The sequence below is a fragment of the Anopheles arabiensis genome, chromosome 3 (genome assembly GCF_016920715.1).
Source record: "Anopheles arabiensis isolate DONGOLA chromosome 3, AaraD3, whole genome shotgun sequence".
NCBI classification, from domain to species: Eukaryota; Metazoa; Arthropoda; class Insecta; order Diptera; family Culicidae; genus Anopheles; species Anopheles arabiensis.
The window spans coordinates 92,924,019-92,945,832 of NC_053518.1; the positions used below are offsets into that span (position 1 = coordinate 92,924,019).

A 21,814-nucleotide genomic window follows, 5' to 3' on the forward strand; every position below is an offset into this window, starting at 1 on the left:
ACAGCCCTGCCGCCAGAAGAGCGAAAGTAGGACCCGACCTATCTGCCTGCGCCTACTTTGTTCGTTCTCACGCAGGAATGCACGTTTTCTCAATGTTATTTTTTCAAACCCTTCCCTTCCCTCCCAAAAGCAAGAGACGAAGAAACGCTTCATTATTTTTTTAAGAGTTGTGTTATTAATTTTATTATTAATAGTATTATTATTATTATTACTTTTTTGTTTGGCTTGGTTTGTTGTTCGCATTACTCATATTCATCGCATGTGCTCCTTCCCGCGCGTCTGGTTTTGTCATTCTTTTCTCTTCCAACTGCTCAACTGCTGTTTGTTGCTCTGTTCTCTGCTAAAACGGCCTGCTTTTCTGCTTTAGTTTACTTCTCTCTCTTTCTCTCTTTCTCTTCCACAAACCACATTTTTACTTCGTTGGCTCACATAAATATCATTAGTTTTGTTTTTCTCCGTCGTTTTGCTGCTTATGCGTTTGTTTCTTCTGTTTGTAAAGTTTTACCCCATAGCAAGGTGAGCTACCAAAAAATCGCCCCCGGGTTCAGTTTGTACCATCCCCCCCGAGTTTTGGACGACATCCGATTCATGTACGTGTGTTTGTGTGTGTGTGGCATGTCACCAATTCTAAATTGTAAGTGTGTTTTTGTTTTGTTTTGTTTCGGGCTGTGTTTGTAAGAGAGGTCTGTCCATGCAAAAGTTCACACACGAGAACGGGTTGACACACGAACGCGGTCGGTTTTCACAATTTTCACAGTCGTCGTTGTATTTCATTTGTTTTAGTTTTGTTTTAGTTGTTATCTCCTTCCCATTTGCGTTCACTAACAAAACGAGACATAATAGTGTTTTTTTTTTTGCGGGAGATAGTGGACAAGTGTGGTGGTGATTTAAAAATTCAACTTTTGGCTCATCTTGCTTGTGTCCACGGTTTTGGCCTCATCAGCGCCTCTTTTCTCCTTCATTTTCCCATTGTGACACGCAACACTATTTAGTTGGCTATCGCTTTTTATCAAATGTTTTTTTGTTTGTTCTTGCAACCTTTTTAACAGTTTCTTTTTATTGTTTCAAAATGGATGATGATTTCACTCCCTTCTTTTATTCGTTTCGCTTGCTGCAAGAGGAAAGCTGCTGCTGTTACTGTTACACTGCTGGCACATTGGAGGAATAGAAGCAAAAGAAGGACATTTGTAAGAAAATACAACAACACAACAACTAAGTAGCAACAGTAACAACAGCAGCAGAGTGTGTCGGTAAAATCTTTGAGCGATCGTTGTTTGGCGATCGCATAAAACAGGAAGAAATGAACGATGATGCCGGCTTTGTTTGTTTTTAAATAGTGGAAGATACAAATTGCGGATTGCGGAATGTCTTCGTTTTTTGTTGCTGGCGTGGTCACCACCACCGCGTGTTGTCGTGTCTGTCCCCCCCATTCTCTCCTCTCCTTTGTCTCTCTAGTAAGCTTAATAAATTTGTGCGATCTGCTTTAAACCAAAACGAATTTTCACATTTAATGTTTTTTTTCTTCGCCTCACCCCGTTTCCTCTCTGCCTATCAAATAGTCTTTTTAAAATTGTCGTCTCTCTCTCTCTCTCTCTGTCTCTCTCGCTGTGTCCGACCGACTTATTCCAATTCCTCATTATGAGCAACCTCTAACCATTATAATCTCTAACCTTTTCCCCCTTCCCCCTTCTCCTCCACCTACCAGCTTTTTTGGCGGGCAAAAGTACAAAACTGGGGTCAACTCCCTACCCCCCTCCCTTTTCAATCTAACTACAATCCTTTCGCATACAAATCCACAAACCACCTCCATAAATCCATTCACAAACGACAACAACAGCATAAAATTCCATTTTCTTCCAACATTTTCTTTTACACTTAACTCTCTCTCTTTCTTTCTCTAAATTTTCAAAGTAGCTCAAGGGCTCAAGGTAGTAACTGTGTGTTGTATGTATGTGTGTATGTGCAAACACCTCAATGAGCTTCTTCATCTCCCCCTGCCCCCATGCCGCTCGTCCTATTGGCAGAGTATCGTTAAAAAACGTTAAACATTCACACGTGGGAAAGGGCCTTATGAGGAAGAAGAGTGATTGAAAAAGGGAAACGAAAGGAAGAAGGGTCCTGCTGAGACGCCTACTGAGGTGTGTGCTGTTGTTCTGTTCGAACAAAAAGCAACACGCACGTGGAGGCGTGCCTTGAACAGCAATACATCTACACAAATGACCCACCATCATCGCCCCTCCACCCCTCATTTTCTCTTAATAAAAATGCACATACACAGAGACACACGCGCACATACACAAATACAGGGCGCGCTGCGCACTACTGCACACGCATACGCACATGAATGGAGTTGAATTTGAATTGAATGAAGGGAAATAATCGATCGTCTGTGTGGTGGTTTGTGTTGTTGGATTTTTTGTGTTTGATTTTAATTCATAATAACGAGACGTGTGTTAACATAAATATATATCTATAATATGCACTATATGTATGGGTGTATCTCTATATTTATATACCATTGGATGTGTATATAGCGTAGTGTAGTATGTATGTATGTATATATGTATAAGTCTACTCTACTAATCAGCATCCTTGCGTCGGATTTCTCCCCCACTGCTAATACAAGAACACATACACACACTAAAGCGAGAAACTCTCTACTTCTCCCTCTCTCTCTCTTCCTTTCTCTTCACCAAAAATGCCTGATGATCTGATGATGGGGTGATGACGATGATGCTTTCGTTCCGTCCCTTTTCGGGTTGCCTGTTTCGTGCATTCCCGTGGAAGGGAAATGCGGGGGCTTTTCCGAAACAGAGCGTCCTATCAGAGGACAAGGGAAACGGGTGCTGGCTAACGCGTGTGTGTGTGTGTGTGTGCGTTGGAGGCGCTACACCACCAACTACAACAACACACGCGCGAAGCGAAAAACATGTCTCAGAAGATCCCTCTCTCTCGCTCTCGCTCTCTGTTTAGCCTGCCGGATCGGACGAGGGTGAGCCGGTGTCCTCCGCGACGGTGGCAACGACCCCACCGCCACCGGGTTGATCATCGTGGTGGTGGAAGTGGTCCGGCAGTTGGAACCGTCCACCCTCCACGCCGGCCGTATCTCATTTCGGCGTGTTGCTGCTCGGCGTCCACCGGTCGAACTCGATGCCGGAGTCGGGCGAGATGCCGGTGGTGAACGGGCCGAGCAGATCGATCGCCGCCTGCGTACACTTGCACTCCACCTCCACGCACGCGCAGGTGTACTTGACCGCGTGCCGGGAGTGGACCTGATGCATCGAGTGCTTCGACTGCAGCGCATGCTGATGGTGCAGATGCGCGGCGTGGTGGGGCGTCGTCGTGTGGTGCTGGTGATGGTGGAGGTGTTGGCGTGCCGACGGCTCAAGCCCGGCCGATCCCGACCCGGACGACCCGATCGAGCTGGCACTGTACGGGGTCGTGGACACGGAATGCCCACCGGTTGAGGATGCACCGCCGCCGACCGAGGAGGAAGAGGCCGCTGAGGAAGAGGAGGCGGAGTAGAGCGCCTGCTTGGCGGACGCCGACTGGGTCGGGTCGATGTTGAGCTGCTGCTCGAAGCTGTGCAGCTGCTGCATAAAGTGGAAGTTGGGCGAGACGTCCGGTTTGCGCGAGCGCACCAGCAGAAAGGCGTCGTTCAGCGAGAGGGTGCGGGCGAACATCAGGTAGGCGAGCGTGACCGTCACCGAGCGGGACACGCCGGCCAGACAGTGCACCAGCACGCCGCATCCGTTCGAGCGGGCTTCATCTAAAAAGCGAGAGAGAGAGAAGTAGAACGATTAGTACGGGATATGGTGGAGATTTCCAAAAAAAGGGTCACTCTGTGGGACCAACTTACCAATGAACTTGATCGCATCCGGGAAGTGGTTCGCCAGATCGCCCGCCTGCGACCAGTGGTCGGTGATCGGTATCTGCAGATAGCGTATCTGTCCGTCCCGTTCGAACACATTCGGCAGATCGGGCGTCACGTTCAGAATGTACTGTTTGGGTGTTGGGTGAAAGAAAGTGCTCATGGTTAGAATCGGGACTCGGGAGTGTTTGGGAAATCGACAACCGCTTTACTTACTTTAATGTTGTACTTTTTCAGCGACTTCAGATCCTCACTGTGCGAGGCATTGCCGAGAAAGAGGCCGGGCAGTATTTCGACCGGCTCGACGCTAACCGCCGCCTCCGACAGGTAGTTGGTGCTGCTCTCACAGTCCGACGACTCGGTGCTGCTGCTGCACGCCGAGTCCGAGAATGGGATCGAAATGCGGAGGGATCTGAGAGAGAGGGAAGAGAAGAACCAATAGGATATTGTGATTATTGTTTGATTATTGTTTGGTACTTCAAACACTCGGAGCTTAGTTGGTTGGGTTTGGTTTGGCTTGTTAAGAAATGAAAACTGCAATAGTGTAGTGCGGGGTTGCATAAATTAAGGCGCTATTTTTTGGAGTGTATTCCACTATTTGAACCAGGGCTTGCTTCTTCTTCTTATTTTTCTATTTTTACTTTTTCTTCTTCTTTGATACGGGATAATGCCGACCTATACGTATTTGCTAAGCTTCAACGTAATTCTAAAATCAATTTTTGAAATAATTGGACGGTCCAAATGAGAATCGAACCGATGATCCGGCGTTGTAAGAGCAGTCACTTCACACAAAAATGGCTCTCTATTACCATTAATTACATCTTTTAATGAGATGAAATGCACCTACATGTACCACCGCATATCTAAAGTAATGAATTGCATACATTCTGGCGTAAGATTACATACATTTAGGCGCAATAAGAGCTTTCATGAACATATTAACGCTTTGGTTCTAACTTAACATTTAATTCGGTTCTCATTTTCTGCACTGTTATCACATTTTTGTTCACGAATTACAAAACGAAACAGTGCAAAAATGGTCCACTTTGCACCGTAATTCCTCTGCCGACGCTCTCCCGGAAAAAATTACCTTCGGCTGGTGCGAAAGCTATACAAACTGCCTGTGTGTACTACGACGGGAGGAGAAGCGATCGTACGGAGACATGCCGTCGCTATTGCTGTGCCTGCTGCTGCTGCTGCTGCTGAGGGAGCTGCTTCGTCTGCTGCTTCGTCTGCTGCTGTTTCTGCTGCCGGTGCGGAAACTCCATCGTCAAGCGCTGCTACCGTTGAAGCAAGATTCATGTGGTTTTTAATGACCCAAAAGGTGTGCAGCAGCAAGCTTTACCCACAAGCCTATCTTAGAGCACCGATACCTAATCGCACTCCCCCCGAAGCATCATACGTTTAGAGTACTAAACAGTGCCTCAAATGTTGCTGCAACGTTGACGGTGACGCGAACCCTTCCGGGGGTGATAGTAGTGCCGCCGACAACAACCGAACAATCATTGTGATGGGTTTTGAGGTAAAAAGGATCAGACTTGCATGATATGCTCACAAACACACAGTACCCAATGCCCAGGGAATTGGTGGACGAAGGATTGGAGGACGATAAGCTTCGCTTCGTTGGTATTGCTCACCTCCTTGCCAGACACATTTTCATTTTCACGCACTGGGTTTCTGTCGTCTTTCTCTCCTTCTCGTCACTCAATGCCTCTTTAGAGGTCGTTTTGATATGTTTGATTCCGCGAGCAAAGTCACACTTCACAAGCCACTGCAGCACCACAGTACTACAGTAGCATGAGGATGGACAGTACAACACCACCACCTCCGCCAGCCGGAGCAACCGCACGATTGAACAACACCGGACGAACCACGGACAGGCCCCGTGGCAGCCAGAAACCTTCCGGTGTAGCAGCCGGTCGAACGCACTCTGACGGACTACTACTGCCGTTTCGAAGCAACCCCGTGGACGACAGTGAGCGCGCGCGCAACGGCGACGGCACGGAACATCATCGTAGTAACCATCCTCGAAACGGCTCGAGCTGAATGAAGCTCGCTTCTCAAACATAGCGTAAAAGAGAGCGAGCAAGATAGAGAGAGAGAGTGAAAGAGCCGTCTCCATGTAACACACACCATTGTAACACGCGCGGTTGTAAATGGTAGACGACGAACGCCTCCTGGCCTCCCCGGGGTTTCGAAGTAGCAACCGTGGGTTGGCTGTACCTACTACTACGCCATCCCGCATCTTCGTTCCCCAGTATTTCCCGACCGCCCACGCACATTTTCTTTTGCATGAATGTGTGTGTGTTTGTATCAGTGTGTAAGACTTTGATGGAAAGGACGAAGGATTTTTTTTTGTACTTTGGTAAGCATGTTGATAATATAAATATATCCCCCGACCCTCTCTCGGCACCTGTCAGGACCCACAATCTGGTCCACTTTGCTACGATGGCGGCCGTGCTGTGTGCTTTCCTCTCTTTTAGGTACTACTCTTAGGCTGCGTTTTTTTTTGCGATTTGCAACCTCCACAAACACGCGTAATCCCTTGTAGGAAGCAAGGACATACAATTTCGGTGCACGCGGGTGGCATGGATAAACAGCGAGAAAATGTTTCATATTACCCTTCCCACAACCGAAACGCAGAGGCGAGATTTAGCAGCTTCGCTTCGCTTTCGCTTACTATGGCTGCGTACTGTTTGGTTCAACTCTTGTTGCTGGCTGCGTTCGTTGCTTGAGAAGCGTAAAGGTCCTTAAAGTGTTAAGTATTCACTGTGTCTTATCTTAGTGATCTTTTTACATATATTTTTTGTTGTAAAACTCCTCCTTCCTTTTACTATTTACATATAATTATTATATATTGTACGTAAGTTCTACTTATCTACCTATCTTTTATATAGGTTCAATTTAACATAAAATAACCATATTAAAATAATGGGTTCCCACGCCTCAATGAGCATGCACGTGCATGCTCGCACACAAAAGAAATGTAATTTGTTAAGCAAACAAAATGGTGCACAGAGGTTTCCCTACTCCACCAACGCCACCCAACACACAGCCCACATTCTACCGAACTGTTTGCATTATATTTACCTTAATCCCATCAGTTGCTCCGTTGCCGCACAGCCCGTCTGCAGGCTCGCGTTGATGACTTCATCCTCGCACCACTCCGGAAATGACTGACGAAAGTTTGCATAACCACCTACACACACACATCAGCAGCAGCAGCAGCATTCCAGGCAAAGGGAGAAAAGAGAGAGAGAGAGAGGGAAAGAAAATGGTTTAGTTTTAGGTTGGTTGAGTGTTTCTGAATGAAATTGTTCAAGCGCAATTCATCGGGAGGGAAATATTTGTGCAAAAAACACATACACAGGCTCACACATACAATGCTTTTAGCTTGTGCTCTGTATTTCGTCTGTCTATTTGCCGAACGATTCGAACGAACCTACGAACGCCCACACTTCCGGTAACTGTTTTTTGGGGATTTTTCGAAGTAACCCAAAACATCGGCATGGGGGAAGTCATTTCAACCAAAAATAAAAAAAATTAAAAAAAAGCTGAAAGAGAACATTACAACTCTACCACCTTCCTTCCTTCCTACCCACCTGCCACCCGAATTTGGTATGTAAACGCGCATGTACTACGACAACCACGCTTTCATGGCGAAGGTGGCTGCGTACGTTCGACCGACTACTGCTCGACATCAAATAAAAAGACCGAGAGAGAGAGAGCTTCGCCTACGTAAAGTTCGCTTTAACCAACCGCTGGTTCCTCCTTCTCATCCAGCCCCATCCCCCCCACCAAACACATCCCGCAGCTTTTATCCAGCCAAATTCATTCATGGCTTCTTCGTTCATTCATCTCTGTGCGGTCCCCTGTACGTCCTTGCGGATTGTGGACGGGGTGGCGCGCAAAGGAATGTAAAAGTTTGGGCTCCCCCATCACCAGACGGTGTGGGGGTGGTGGTGTCTCTTTCCTCCGCCCCGGCACATCTGATAATGATCGTACATACATACATTAGCACACACACACACACACGTACGTACGAGTGTGTCTCTAAGCAAGCAGTTTCTTACAACTCGACCCAACCGAACGAGTGGCGCCCACACACAAACACACAACGATACATCTACCCCACTACTACCCCTTCTTCTTCCCATTACACACTTCTGCATGTAGGCACGTGGCACATTTGTGTTTCTGTGTGTGTGTGTGTGTGCAGTTGCCCCCACCTTCCCTTAACGATCAAAACAGAAACCGAAAGTAAGCAGCGAGGAGGATCCGACCAACCGTCGTCGCTGTTGGTCTGAACAAGCGCGCGTGGGCGAACCTTTTTTACCTTTAACCGAGAGCGACAGCGCGTTGCACAGGTTGAGCAAAATCTCTCGGAAGTCCCTTCATCCCACCCACCTTACTCCCCCTATCTAGACCCCATAAAAAAAACGCCGGTTGATTGTTGTGTACTGGGATGTAAGGTGGGCGTTGAAAGCATTTGCATCGGTCCGACAAACACAACCACACACACGCTCCATACACGTGGATTCAGAAGTGCTTGGAAAGAGACGCCCTCAGTGGAGGTGGGACGATAGTAAATGGACGGCCACTCTTGCAGGTTCGTGTTCTGACGCTATCGTTCTAGCATCACCAGCAGAAGAGGACGATGTTCTAGCCCGTAGAGAACGGAGCCGATCGATACACTACTCCGAGTACCTAAAGGACGAGGATGAATCATCATTTGTGACGTCAACAGACAGAGTTAGAGAGGTAGAGAGAGAGAGAGAGAGAGAGAGAGAGCATCAAGAATTTGTGTTCAAGTTGCTGGAGATATCAGAACGATTCTCGCTATCAGCACCTACATCTTCTCTATCTCTCTCTCTCGTTCGTTTTGTTCTAGCCCACGTGTGGCTATAATTGGTGTATCTGCTTCATATCGGGAGGCCAGAGCTTGTACATAGCATCCTCTTCGGAATGGATGGATCTATGTATCAGCCCACCGGGCCAATGTAACGCCGCCAACGTCTGTGATCCAGAACACCTTCGTAAAATCGGGGTAAGAGGCTAGAGAACCCGTAGAGCACAAATTCTTGCAGCACAGCGGCTGGCGTGGGCGTCATTAGCTCGGAATACATAAGGGTCGTGGTACCGGTCTCGTCTCAGTTATATTGTTAAAACATTACATTCAATCTCGCTTCACCACTCGAGCAAAGCAAGGCGGAAAGAGAAAGCGGAACCCGGCGAAAGGGCTTGGGGGAAAGGGGATTCATTGAGTAAACTTATTTTTAGGCATCCCCCCCCCTCGAATTCCTCGAACATCATCATTCAATGTTCGATCCATAATATCCCCATCGGCGAGGTTCTCACGCGGCCCAGCTTGTGGCGAGGTACGCTTTGTTGCAGCACGGGCGGAGAGCTTTGAAATGCAAACGACGCCCACTATCACTGGGAAAAGCTTCTCTGTGTGTGTGTGTGTTTGTGTGTGTTCACAATGATTGCAATCCCAAAATGACGGTACGGAATGGACGAACGGACGGATGGATGGATGTTTGTTGTTAGATGTCTAATTTTAGCGAATCGAAATAACGGGGACACACGCTGAAAGGGATCGCGAGCGCGCCCGCATGCCACACAGCCGGTCCGAAAGTTTTGCGGACGCCCTCGCAGTGTGAGCTGGTGACAGTTGGAGGTGCGGTGTATTCTATCAGGCGCAGTGCGGGGCTATGTTTAGCTTTCAATTTTAGATAAGCCTCAAGCGCCCCGCGGGACGAGCAAAAGGATACATGAATGAACGCTCCACCGGAGGTAGGTACATGGATGCACCGTGGGAGGAGGAGAAAGGCTGGAAATAAACGGGGGATGTGCCTTTTTCCGATCAGAGCTAAAAATAAGCTAGCAGCAGTAGCAGCAGTAGCAGAAGCCGCTTTCCGGGACTGTGAGCGGATGCTCTCGACTGTCGCGTTTGCGCTGCAGCTCAATCCGAGCGGTTCGTTTGCGCGCTTTGTAGTTGTTTAATTGGCTTTTTTAATTGAAAATGGAGTTCAAAATGAAATGGACCGAATAGAAATAGGTGTCGGTGGTGTGCAGTAATTGTTTTGTGTTAAATGTGGATAAAACATAAATTGGATGCGAACTTAAGCGAATGTAGAGACTGAAACAGTTCCATGCCTCTGATAAATAGAGACTGGGAACGCTTGACATGAACCGTGTTACTCTTCATTAATGTAAAATAGAGTATTTTTATACAATTTTAACAACATTCAGCTCAGCGTCTACCGAACTGCTACCGTGTTATATGAACATGTTCTCATCCCACACACCCCACACAATCGAGCACAATTTCCGGCCGTCAGCCACTTCACATTCACAACACGGTCAGTCAAGTGCAGAGCAGCAGCCCCGCTGGAGCAAACAGACATCCAAACCCGCACACATAAACGCACATGTCTCATGCAAACAAATGCACCTTGAGGCCACACGCGGTTGGTTGGCATGGTATGGCACACCGTAGGCGGCGGGATTCGAGCGCCGGAAAACTGTGGGCGCACGCTTTGGAGGGAGGAGAGATGGTGCCAACCAATCGTCAACCGACCTACCTTCGCTCGTCTATCAGCTATGCTCACTATTATAGCCGCTAAAAGCACAAGGTAGCCAACGTGCTTTCATTTTGGTAAAATAGGGAATGGAGCAAAGAAATGGAGCAACAAAAATGAAGTGGAAAAGTGTCACAAACAGTCACAAACGGTGTTACTTAAGAGGGAAACCAGCCCACAAACTGTGATTGCCAATTAGGTGAACAACAAGGCAACAGATAGCATCTAATGTCCATGCAAAATCATTAGAAGCCATTGTACAAAAAAGTTTGTAAAAGTTAAGGTTTGTTATTTGATGAAATGATACATTAACTTTGAGGCTATTCAATAAGCGCAATAAGGCACCTTCAGTTCTCAAATTGGATTGTCTTTTTTAGGTAGAATTTCTCCAAAATCCAGCTCCAAGTCAACAATATCATGACAAGCTTTCCTCTAGCTTGTGATAATTCCTATATTTACGGCATACAGAGACGATGTGTAAGCAATTTTTGACACATTCCGATGCCAACAACCTGATCTTGATTCGCGTTTATGAAAGTTAGGCATAAACAGTTCCTTCTCTTCGGTTCATTTCGGCTGCGTTCTGCACTCCTCTGTCCTCTGCTGTGGCAGCTTGCGCGGGTAAAATATTCCTAGCCAGCTCGAACCAATGTTTACACGCTGGCAAATTCCATTATTACACAGCAATGGCAGCAAGGTCTTGCCAGCACAAAACACCCTTCGTGTCTGCCACTGCCACGGGACGTGTCTGTTCGCTTGTGTGTAAATTACAATCTCCACGCAAACGGCTCTGGAGACGCTCGTTCAGCGGTTTTCAGAAGACACACTGCTGCACTCCACGCTGCAGAGACCTGGGACGGCCAGACGGCCGTGTGGTCCTCCCCCTCCCCAACTTACGAGCAGGCGTGCTTGCGTGGGTGGGTAGTTTCATTCATAAGCTTTTTATTGCTCCATTTCTTCGTCTCGCGAGTGTGGCGAGTGTGGCGGGCAGCACGGTGAAGGAGGAGACCTCTTCTTGTGCTTTACTCCGTTCGCTTCCCTTCGACTTCTGCTTCTACTCGTCGGGTTGTAAAATGAATACCGCGTGTGTTTCAGCCCACAAATGCATCCACACACACAAGTGGAAAAGGGAATTTTACTCATCCACCCCGTGCGTGCTGCAGTGTGTCGCCGATTTGTGGTCATTGATCCTATACAACAAATGGCCGCTCGGGCCAGACAGACAGAGGTCGCGAAGAGGTCTCCCGTTCCGCTTGCTTTAGATCTTTACGTTTGCTGATGCTGATGGCATCTTTAGTAGGCGGTGGGTCGTGTCCAAAGGCGCTCACTGAATGTACAGCTTACTCTTTCATACCTCTCTCTTCCTCTCTGTCTGAGTCTCAGTTTGAATTTATTTACAATCAATCAATGTATCAGGGTGCGCCCCGCTTCTGCTGGCAACATCCTTCAATAATTTGTCAAGATCACTTTTTGCTCCACTTTGAACCCCACACTCACACACACACATCTTCATCATTAAACAAACAGACAACGGGTTCCAGCTCCATTAGACAAGTGCCACTCATCGTTCATTGAAGGCAAACAACAACAACAAAAAAACAAGGGAAAATGAACGAATTTTTACGCTGTCTGTATGGTGGGGCAGGAAGCGAGAATGGGGGGGAGCACAGGGAATCATTGCAAAAAAACGACGCCCTTACACAATCAATGCTCGCTGGATCGCTCGCTCGCTGGCCCGTCCATGTGCTGCTAGCACAACTACAGACTGCGCATGCTTCGACTGGCGCGCGTGGGATTCATTCAGAAAATTGTTGCGGATCGATTTCTGCGCGCTGAAAGGCACACAAAAAACAGACGGGAAGGCAGGAAGAAGGGTGGCCAGTTTTTGCTGTTTTTGCTTTCGGGAAAAGGAATATACATTACGACACGGTTGGGTGGTGAAGCAAGCAATAGAGAGAGAGAGAGAGACATACATGCGCAGCGCAAAAAAAAAGCGCTCCAACTGGAAAGCAAAGCATGTGTTGCGGGGGAAAGTGTCTGTGTGTGAATGGAAAGTGTGGATGTTTTTAGCTTCCTTTCGGGAATGATTTTTATGAACGGGATTTGAAGCATAAAGAAAAGTTTCATAGAGCAAACATTATGAGTTAAAATGAATGAAAGTTTGACATTTCATTCAGCATTGCTAGTTCGATTAGACTGGGGCAGCGAAATTAGACTTCGCAACACAAAACAGAACCTCTTATCGATTTTTGGTTGGCATTTGGCAAAACAGGAAGCAAATGTATATGAAGCGTGCGCCGGTCACATTCTTCATGCATGGTTAAAAGGTTAAAGTACGATTCGAGCGATCTCGCGCAACGATCGCGTGTGTGCCCGCTTTGCCCCATCATGTTCGAACAATGTTGCCTTAATGGGTAGCGAGCACGACGACGACCACCGCGCCCTGACGGCGTACAGTCACGCACGAGCATGACAGATGTAGGTTTAAGCAAAGGAGGTAAGGGTGCTAAAGGGAACGTGCGTCTGTGTCTTTATGTATTAAACGGAGCACACTAAACTGTATCGTGTGGATTTAAAGGGCAAAAGGGGTAGCAATAACAACAAAAAACAGACTAGAGCACGCGTTAATCATTTCGATCGGAGGCAGAGCCCGATAAGAGCTAAATTAAAGTGCTGCTTTCCTCCCTCTTCCAAGCTCCCAAGCGCCTTTAAGACACCATTCCGGCCTGAGGCCCCAGGACAGGTCAGCCGGAAACCATCAACGGGAGCGCGCCCGCACGCCGGAAATAACATTCCGACGCAAGCGAACCGAAACGAAGACAATCGAAGCGGGTTTTTATTTGCTTTACGCAGCACCGGCAGCATCGACGTCATTTTGTGTGCGAAACCAAACAGCCGAAGCAAAATGGAAATCATGTCCAAATACAGACACACAATCAGAACTCAAGACTCTGCCCCCTCTCCCCCGTTCTTTGGCCACTCTTAAAATGATACATTTTTATACATCTTTTGCCGTGCCATTTTTAGTATCGTTGCTGGGCCATTCGACGAACAAAGAAAGCCGCCCAACGCGACGGCAGACGACTGCTGCAAGCTTTCTCAAGCGTGAAGCGCGATGGAACTGAACCGAGAGCACGTGCAGTTTCGTAGCGTCATGATGGTTATTGATATATATTTTGTGTGTGTGTGTGTGTGCTCGTTCTACGTCCTGCGATTCTATGTATCATGAGCAAGAAAGCTTTCGCAATTGCGTCACCGTCGTATGGTGACGTCAGTAGTAGCCAAGCGACGCTTCCGCTGTCTGGTTTGTGTAGATGGAATTTGACAATCTGGGAAAGCAGACCGTTATTGACACCGTAATGTGAGGACCTCGAATCGAAGATAATTATAGGCACCAGTGAGAGCATCAAATCAATTCAACCGAAAAAAAAAAATATCGAAACTGCTCGAAAAAATCACGTACGCAGCCAGCTCGGTGTAGTGAGCCACCAGGCGTACACTTAATGTAGAAATAATTGCAGCAGGATAGCTTTTAAGGCAACAAACATCAAGTGTTTCACCTCATAGACCATCCTGCCAGTGGCACTCTTTTGCTGGTGGCACTCCTACGCGAAATATTAAAATTAAAGTACAGCGGGAGGTGCTTTTTTTCTCTTGTCTCCTAACAATATCCTTTCCTTTAAGGGTTTTTGTATGTCTGCTGTAAGCCAGTTTTGGTGGGCAGCATTTCATCCGCAAACATGTCACCTGTCCCCTCGCAACATAATCAACATCCACCACTCTCCCATTTGGCCCGTAATAGCCTTTATACCAAACCCAAAAGGAACGCCAGGCAGCAGTCACAAACAGCCACACAGTTTGCTCGTCTGCAGGTGGACGTTCGTCGTTCATGAAACATTCTAAGCCGTTTTGCTCCACTCATATTTGTTGACGGTCAGGCTCGATTTATTTTGCGAGCTTTTTGTTGCCGTTGCTCACCTTTTCACCCCTCACACACACACAATGTCACCGGGAAAAGCCGACCCCTAAAAAAAGGCTGCACGACGCCCACGTGCGCCTACATTTATCCCTCCCAAAGTTGACCCGAAGGGTGGATTGGATGCGTTGGACAGATTGCGAGAGATGCCTTTTTTGTTGCGCCGTGCGCCGTAATACGCCTCCGCAGCAAGGCAGAAACCACACCATCCAATAAACCGAGGGCCGGGGGAGAGGATATAACGCTTTTGCTGAGCTCAACGATCAAGGATTTGGAGTGGCGGAAAATAGCTACCTCCTCGAGCCGCGCACCAAAGCCGCACAACCCCATAGACCACAGGCGGCCTTAAGGGAGAGGAGAAGAGGAGAGGAAAAAACAGAACGGCGGTACGCCAACGCATTTCAACGTAGCGACGGTTGATCGCCCACGCAAAACTGCTAGACCAACACACACACACACACAGCTCTGGAAAGGACAACCTGCCGGGCGCCTTCACACCGGTGGGTGGACGGGCAGGAGGAGGAGAAGGCTCAGAAGTTTTACCATTGCCGCCGCCCATCTTCTCTCATCATCATCATCTTTCAAGCATCATCGATTTTCGGGGGGTAGTTTTCCATCCAATTCCAACTCCCCCGCGTGCTTTTTGCAAAAAAAAAACAACCAAGCATAAAAGGAAGAGAAAGCGAAAGCACAGACGCCCGCCCTCCTTGCATGGCACACGCACACCTGGGCCCACACGGGGAAAGGATAAACCAGCGTTTGGAGTTGTGTGGAAGCGTCTTCTCTTCGTGTTGCTCTCTCCTTTGGGCCTTTGTCTCTCGGTTCAATTGGATGGTTCCAAAAGGTATGAGCCAAAGAGCTCCATCTCTTTCTCTCGCCGTTGCTAATTGTCTGTCTAGAAAGCCGAGGGAATGGGGGAAAGAAGCTCCAGATTTTCTTCTTCATTGTGCTATAAATATGTAAACGCAGCGCTTCTTTTTAATGAATGAAGATAAAACATAACTTTCATTATCTACTAAAGTGCGCCTGCAAGTATGCAATTCACACAACAAAATGGTCTCTTAGTGCGGAGCTGCTATATTTATAAATCGCTTTCGGCTATTAATAGATAGTCATCAAACGATTTAAGCCACATCAAGCAAGGATCTATTTAACTGTAATTGATATCCCCAACTGCAGTACGCATTGCATACCTTTCGGGCGCATTTTATGCCGAATCCTTCGAAGCTCGCCTACTGCTGCGCTACTGGATTACAATTGCAAGTCCATGCTGCTGCTCCGACACGGCGATGGGTAATAGCAGCTATTTGTCTGTCGTTCTACGAAACACACACAATCATCCCAGTGTGAGACTCACACCAGAAGAAGAAGAAGAAGAAGCAAAAGAAGAGATCGTAACAATAGAACTTTCACTGCGAAAGGACGTAGGACGTGTAGGACGACTCGTGTAACGTCGCCATCGCCTAGGCCAGGGCCCCAGCGAAAAGCCCTTTTGGGGTGCGTTGGTGTAATGGCTTTTCTGCGAACGTGTGTAGGTTGTTTATGTGAGCTCCGTGTGCGTGTGTGTGCGTCCGTATGATCGATTGTGTCTCGTTACATTCTCGGCCCGGGCCCGGCCCGGGTGTGTGTGGGTGGGTTGTTGTGTATTTTCCAATTTCAGAGAATTAACAGTACTGCTAAAAATGTGCAGACCCGCGCGCTCACAGCTCAATTTCGAGAGCGGGCGTATTTTCCTTTGGCCCTTTTGAAGAGGCGTTTAAATTTTCACTTGCATGATGGATGAGAAAATTGAGTTTTGATATTGAAATTGTGCAATTTCGAAAGCATTTACACAACAAAGCAATGGTAAGCAGTGGCAAGCGGGCAATTTTTGAACAAACTCAATACGCTACACGCGCTTCATTGTCAACAAAACACAACCATCAACGATAACAAATATTAATTTGCATTTGAGTTTAGCAAAGCAGCAAACGAAACAACCTATTTCTAGGAAAGGTATAAAAACACACGACACGCACGGTCCCTCTCTCTCACTCTGCACTCGGGGAAAGCTTCCGATGGGAGTTCTTGCGCTTCGCTTCGCGGAAAACCTGCCAAGTTTATCTTCCTGGAAGCCCCAGATGGCTGTGATGGAAAATTCCATGCTATCGAAATAGAATCTACGGTGTGCTTTACGAACGATTGCTCTACCCAAAAAGTAGCGTCGCGTGTGTGTTTGCTGCTGCTGTCCGTTTTTGGTAACACTTTTTATTGTGTTCCACCAAATGAATCCACTCGCTTCAAATTGAGAGCGCTTTAAAAACACACACATTGAAATGGCTACGCGTACACACATGCCGGGACGACCGTTTGCCGTTTTTCCGACGAAAAAGGTGGAAATCTATATTTTGCTTCCATTTCTACCACTCCGAAAACGGTGACACTTTTTATTTGAAGCAACATTTTTCGGGTAGCGGATACTCGACGTCAAATAGCACCAATCGGGACGAACGCTTCTGGGAAAGAAGGTGCTCGCGTGTCAACCAAAAAAATGGGGAGAGAGAGAGAGAGAGAGAGGGTCCGTTTCTTGACGACATAATTATTATGAGCCAAAAGGAACCGGGCGGGGAAATGGAATTGATTTCCCAGGAAGTGCTGTTTCATTATGAAATGATTGTGAAACCGTTGGCAAACTCAACATTTCGAAAAAGCGTTGCAAAATTACACAAAAAAGGGTTCAAAAATCTATAAAACAAATCTGTACACTGTACAATGAAACCGTATCTCAACACGCTCAGCTCGAAAAGAAATGCTAAAAAAAGTACAAAACAAACAACAAACGCACACACGAAACAGTGTGTGGCTGGCTGATTCTGTGCTGATCATATTCTATTCACTGCTTTTACTTGTTTTTCCCCAGCCTTCTTCGGTGCTTCCGGTTGCAACATACAAACCCCCCCCCTCAACCCCCATTCCCATCCTCGATTCCTCTGGGTGGTTCGTCGCGACCGGAAGCTTGATGGAAATTAGAAGACAGCGGCGGGAGAGACAAGCGAAGCGCAGCGCGAAACAGTGGAAAGGTTTCTCGTTCTGTATTTCCGTTGACACAACAACACATGAATGGCCTTCCCATTACAATATCGTACCCAGGGGTAAGCAAGGAAAGCAGAGAGAGAGAGACGGCAGAGTTTGTCAGAAGGAAAAGAAATCAAAAGATCCAAGAAAAGATGATGACGATGCCACATGAAGCCGATGAAGCTGTGCCCCGCGCTTTTGGGGTGTGGGAATGAATAACACTGCCGCAGCGGAAACGCAACCATATGATTTTCTTTGGTTTGTGGGGCGTGTGTTTGTGTATGAGTGTGTGTGTTTTACTCCTTTTTTAAACGTGCACCATATGGCCGTTTGGGACCGCTGAGGGAGAGAACATGGGTGTTAGTTAAAGATACACTTTGTTTATGGTTTTTGAAAATAAACTAACAAAGCTCGGTTATAAATCATTGCCGCCGGTATAAAATAATGCTGACTGAACACACACATACACACACACATAGGCACACTGAAATGTGAATGATTTTTGTCCCGGGGTCCCGTAGGGGCGCGAGGTAGAAATTAATTAATCAAACAAACTGCAAACGAAAGGGAAATGTGTTGCTGCTGCCCTGCGGTTGAGCGAGTTCAGAGGGGGTGGTAAAGGGCACATTCGACTGCACACACACACACAGCACTGTGTGTTTTTGGAACGATCAGTCGGCGACCGGATGAATCCAATGAAGCGAAGCTGCACTCTGCCTGTTAAACACACTCAGAAGGGAACGAAGAAGAGTCACCGAGCTCCATTGCAAAGGAAACGTCGACGACGGCCACGGAGCATACCCGTCCCCAAAATACTTCCAATCGCGGAAGCTTGTCCCTCGTGCTCCCCCGGTTCTCGGTAAGGAGAAAGGAGGAGATGGACCAAAGTGAAGCAACAAACAAAAAAACAGCTCGATCCCTCTCTCTGTAAACAATCTTACATTAGAGTTTTCTGTGTGGTTTTTTCCACGTTGTCAGAAGTTTAAACAAAACATGAAAAACACACACACACACATGTGGTGCGCGTGCGATCGGATTTGGTTGCCTTGGCTGGCGAAAGCGACACACACACACTTGCGAGCGAGATAAATGACCGACCTTGGAAGAAAAACCTTCCACGCGCGATCGATCAGTGGTGGTGTAGGCGTTTCGGTCGGTTCGAGAGGAGTACGAGGGGAGAGGCTCGGAAAATTGAACCCAGGAACATGGGTGTGTGGGTTTGTGTGCTTGTGTATGTAAACTTTCACCTCATGGGTTGGGTTTTCTTTTTTTTTCTTTTCCTGGGGGTCGTTCTCCATCTTTCATCGATATCGTTGTTGTTGTTTGGTTCTTGGTTCTATGGTAAAAGATCCACACACTTGATCGATTGGGTGTCGAGAAGTCGATCAAGTATCGATCGGTGGGGGAAGTTTGGTGCAGCGTGTACTTGGGTAAACGCACTTACCGATCAGAAGGGTTTAATGGGTTGGTTTTAATTGGATTTGAATAAGTTAGTTTTGATATCGGAATAGTTGCACAGATCAAGCTGTAACATGATCCGGTTCGAAGGACTAAATCTTTTTGTGGATCAGGAAGATCATCTTTTGCTCTTCTAATCTCGGAATATTCTTGTTGGCATTTCACTGTTTGTTTATTGGGCTTTCGCCCCCTTTTCAAAAAGCTTCCTCACAGGTTGAGGTTCGGATCTAGCGTCTGTCTTGTCAAAGCGGCTGTGCGCTATCACCTGTACTATGGGTCCGATCATCAGACATTACGTTAAACTGTAATCCGTTTCAATTGACGTTCATTACATTCTAACATTCTTTTAAGTTGTTTCAAAACAACGATCAGCTCCAGTGGTTAGAATGTAAATCCAACCGTGTTGTGAGCATGTGTGTTGACACATTCCAATAGTGTGTTTTTTGTGTTCTTTCCTACTAACACATACAGACAGAGCTCCAGTGGTAAGCTCCAATTTGTATTCATCACCAACACACAACCACAGAGAGGGAGAGAGAGAGAGAGATAATACATCGAATGCTGGATGTTGGCTAAAGAATATACCAACAACACCAAACAAAAAAAAAAACAACATACATCACCAACACAAACAGAGCATTGAAACTGTTGAGTTTTGATTTGTGATGAGAACAAGTATTTGAGGCATGGCGACAAAAAGAGACAGAACGAGTAAAACAGGAGGGGGGAAGGTGATGTTTTCCGTTTATCGAAAAGGTGATTGTCGCGCTCGCATCCGGTTGATTCTTCTTCCATTCATCGATGACGGTTCGCGGCTCCCTCCCCCCCCCCGCTTCTCCACTATATTCAACGCTTGAGGATGACAGAGACGCAGGCAAGGATCGGGATGACGTAAGGGAATGCGGTACCGCGGCGGTGTCGCATCAGAGGGGGGAAGAGCGTGTGGAAGATGCGCGGCAACGGCTACTATAGCAACGGAGCGCGAACCGAGCTCGGAACTATTGGACATAGAAAAAAAAATCTCACCAAACACACACACACACACACACCAGCGACGAGAAAGCGACGCGCTTGCGCGGCTTTGTGTAGGACACACGTTCAAACTAAAAAGGGAATGTGTGTGGCTGTGTTGGTAAAATCCGCGCGCTTGCTGCCCAGCAAGCGTTTTTTTCCATCGTGCTACCGCTGCAGAGGTGACGAAGCGAACACAGCGAAGCGACAGCGTGACAGAGAAGGAGAGAGAGCAGCTATATAGTGAGGAGTGAGCGCGAGACGACGAACCCACCTAGCAAACGTAAAGGGCTGACAGGGGGGGGAAAAGGAAGCAAGCGGAAAAGGTTGACAGGTGGTGGTGGTGGAGGTGAGGGGGGAAGAAGAGAAGGTTGCTTGCTGGGAGAGGGAAGCGGGGGAAGCTGATGTATTTCAGTGTGTCGAATTTCATTCATGTTTTTCTCTACCCACACTGTTTCTTTACGCCTTCTCTCCCTTGCACTCGCTCTCTCTCTCTTTCTCACTCCTTTCGCATTCGCTCCCTCGCATTTGACATACGGACACAGAGCCACAAACACACACACACACATATAGACACTCGCTCGCCTGTCATCGGCGCGATATTCATTCAATAGCATCACACCATTTTGAAGTTCACATCCGATGAAATCACGCCTCGAATCGTTCGTCGGTTGTTGTTGCGTGGTTGTGTGTTTGCCGTTTGCCTTTGCCCGTTCTTCTTTTTCCTCTCCTCGTTCGGTTCGTTTTGCTAATGTCATCTCACCTACATCATGGTCCTTGCGTATATGGCTATATGGGATGGGCCCGGGGGGGGGCGCACACACGCTACACAAATGGCAACAAGTGCTGCTCCAGTGGAAGAGACGATGGGGTAGTAGGATGGGGCAAAAGGGGAGCGTGGAGGTCGTCTTCCACTAATCGAATCAATTGTCAAACGATCCACGAACGGGAATCGTTCGTCCGGCTCCACCAGCGAGATGTGTGATGTGGGTCCCTGCTGTGGAGGCTGTGTTGGCAGCGCATTAATGAATGGAACTGAAAAATTGAAACGACATCAAGGGATGACACTTGACAGATGTAATGAAGCAATTGACGAGATGTCGAGAGACGCACAGAGCATTCCGTGTGTTCGAAATGTGATACTTTGTGTGTTTGTGTGTGTGTATCAGGAAAAGTAACAGAATACACACGCGAAACAAAATCCCATAACCTTTCGTAACGATTCCACCGGAGGGACGGATGCGAAATGGGACATTAAAACCATCTCTCGTTTAAAATTTATTACTTCCCGCCTTTAATTAATTAGAAAAAATCCCTATTTTCACTCGAAAAATCGACCTCAACACGAGAGAGAGAGAGGGAGAACCATTGACGTGACCCCTTTCACGCAAGCAAAACAACGGCCGAAATCTAATCCGCCGCACTGACTCACCGGATCCGCGGGACAGACGCAACACACGCGCACCGCATGATAAGGAAGTTATAAATAATACCCCCCACCGAAAGTCCATATTCCCAGATAGAGTGCACACAAACCGACGAACGAGGCGAATGGCCGTCTTTGGGGCCGTTCGGTTTGGTCGAACCTCTGGAATCTCATCAAAACACAACACGGGAGCGTCGTCGTCCGTGGTGACTTTCTCGGCAGAAAACACATCGCGATTGAACGCCTTCGATAAGAAGCGTTCCGAATTGCCGCGAAGATGACGTCAAGTGCTGCTCGAGCACGGATTTACACACCGAATTTACACACCGTCATGCCGAGATATTGGTATGCCCAACGGCGTCAATCCTACAGGTGGAAGGAAAGAAGGTACGTCACACGATCCATCGTGATCAAAGTACTTCTGAACAGCTAGG

The 21,814-nt window shown here is 47.4% G+C and overlaps 1 protein-coding gene across 7 annotated transcripts in view; it reads right to left on the reverse strand.

Annotated features, from left to right (window-relative positions):
* Positions 1–2,983: 2,983 nt before the first annotated feature.
* LOC120901665 (dual specificity protein phosphatase Mpk3) overlaps positions 2,984–21,814 on the reverse strand; it is a 28,996-nt gene continuing 10,165 nt past the window's right edge. For all 7 annotated transcript variants that reach the window (XM_040309792.1, XM_040309790.1, XM_040309789.1 and 4 more), the window contains exons 3-6: positions 6,962–7,070; positions 4,088–4,283; positions 3,860–4,001; positions 2,984–3,769 (exon numbers count right to left, since the gene is read on the reverse strand). In XM_040309792.1, coding sequence (XP_040165726.1) covers positions 3,108–3,769; positions 3,860–4,001; positions 4,088–4,283; positions 6,962–7,070 — 1,109 coding nt within the window. In that variant the 3' untranslated portion in view covers positions 2,984–3,107. The remainder of the gene's footprint in view (positions 3,770–3,859; positions 4,002–4,087; positions 4,284–6,961; positions 7,071–21,814) is intronic.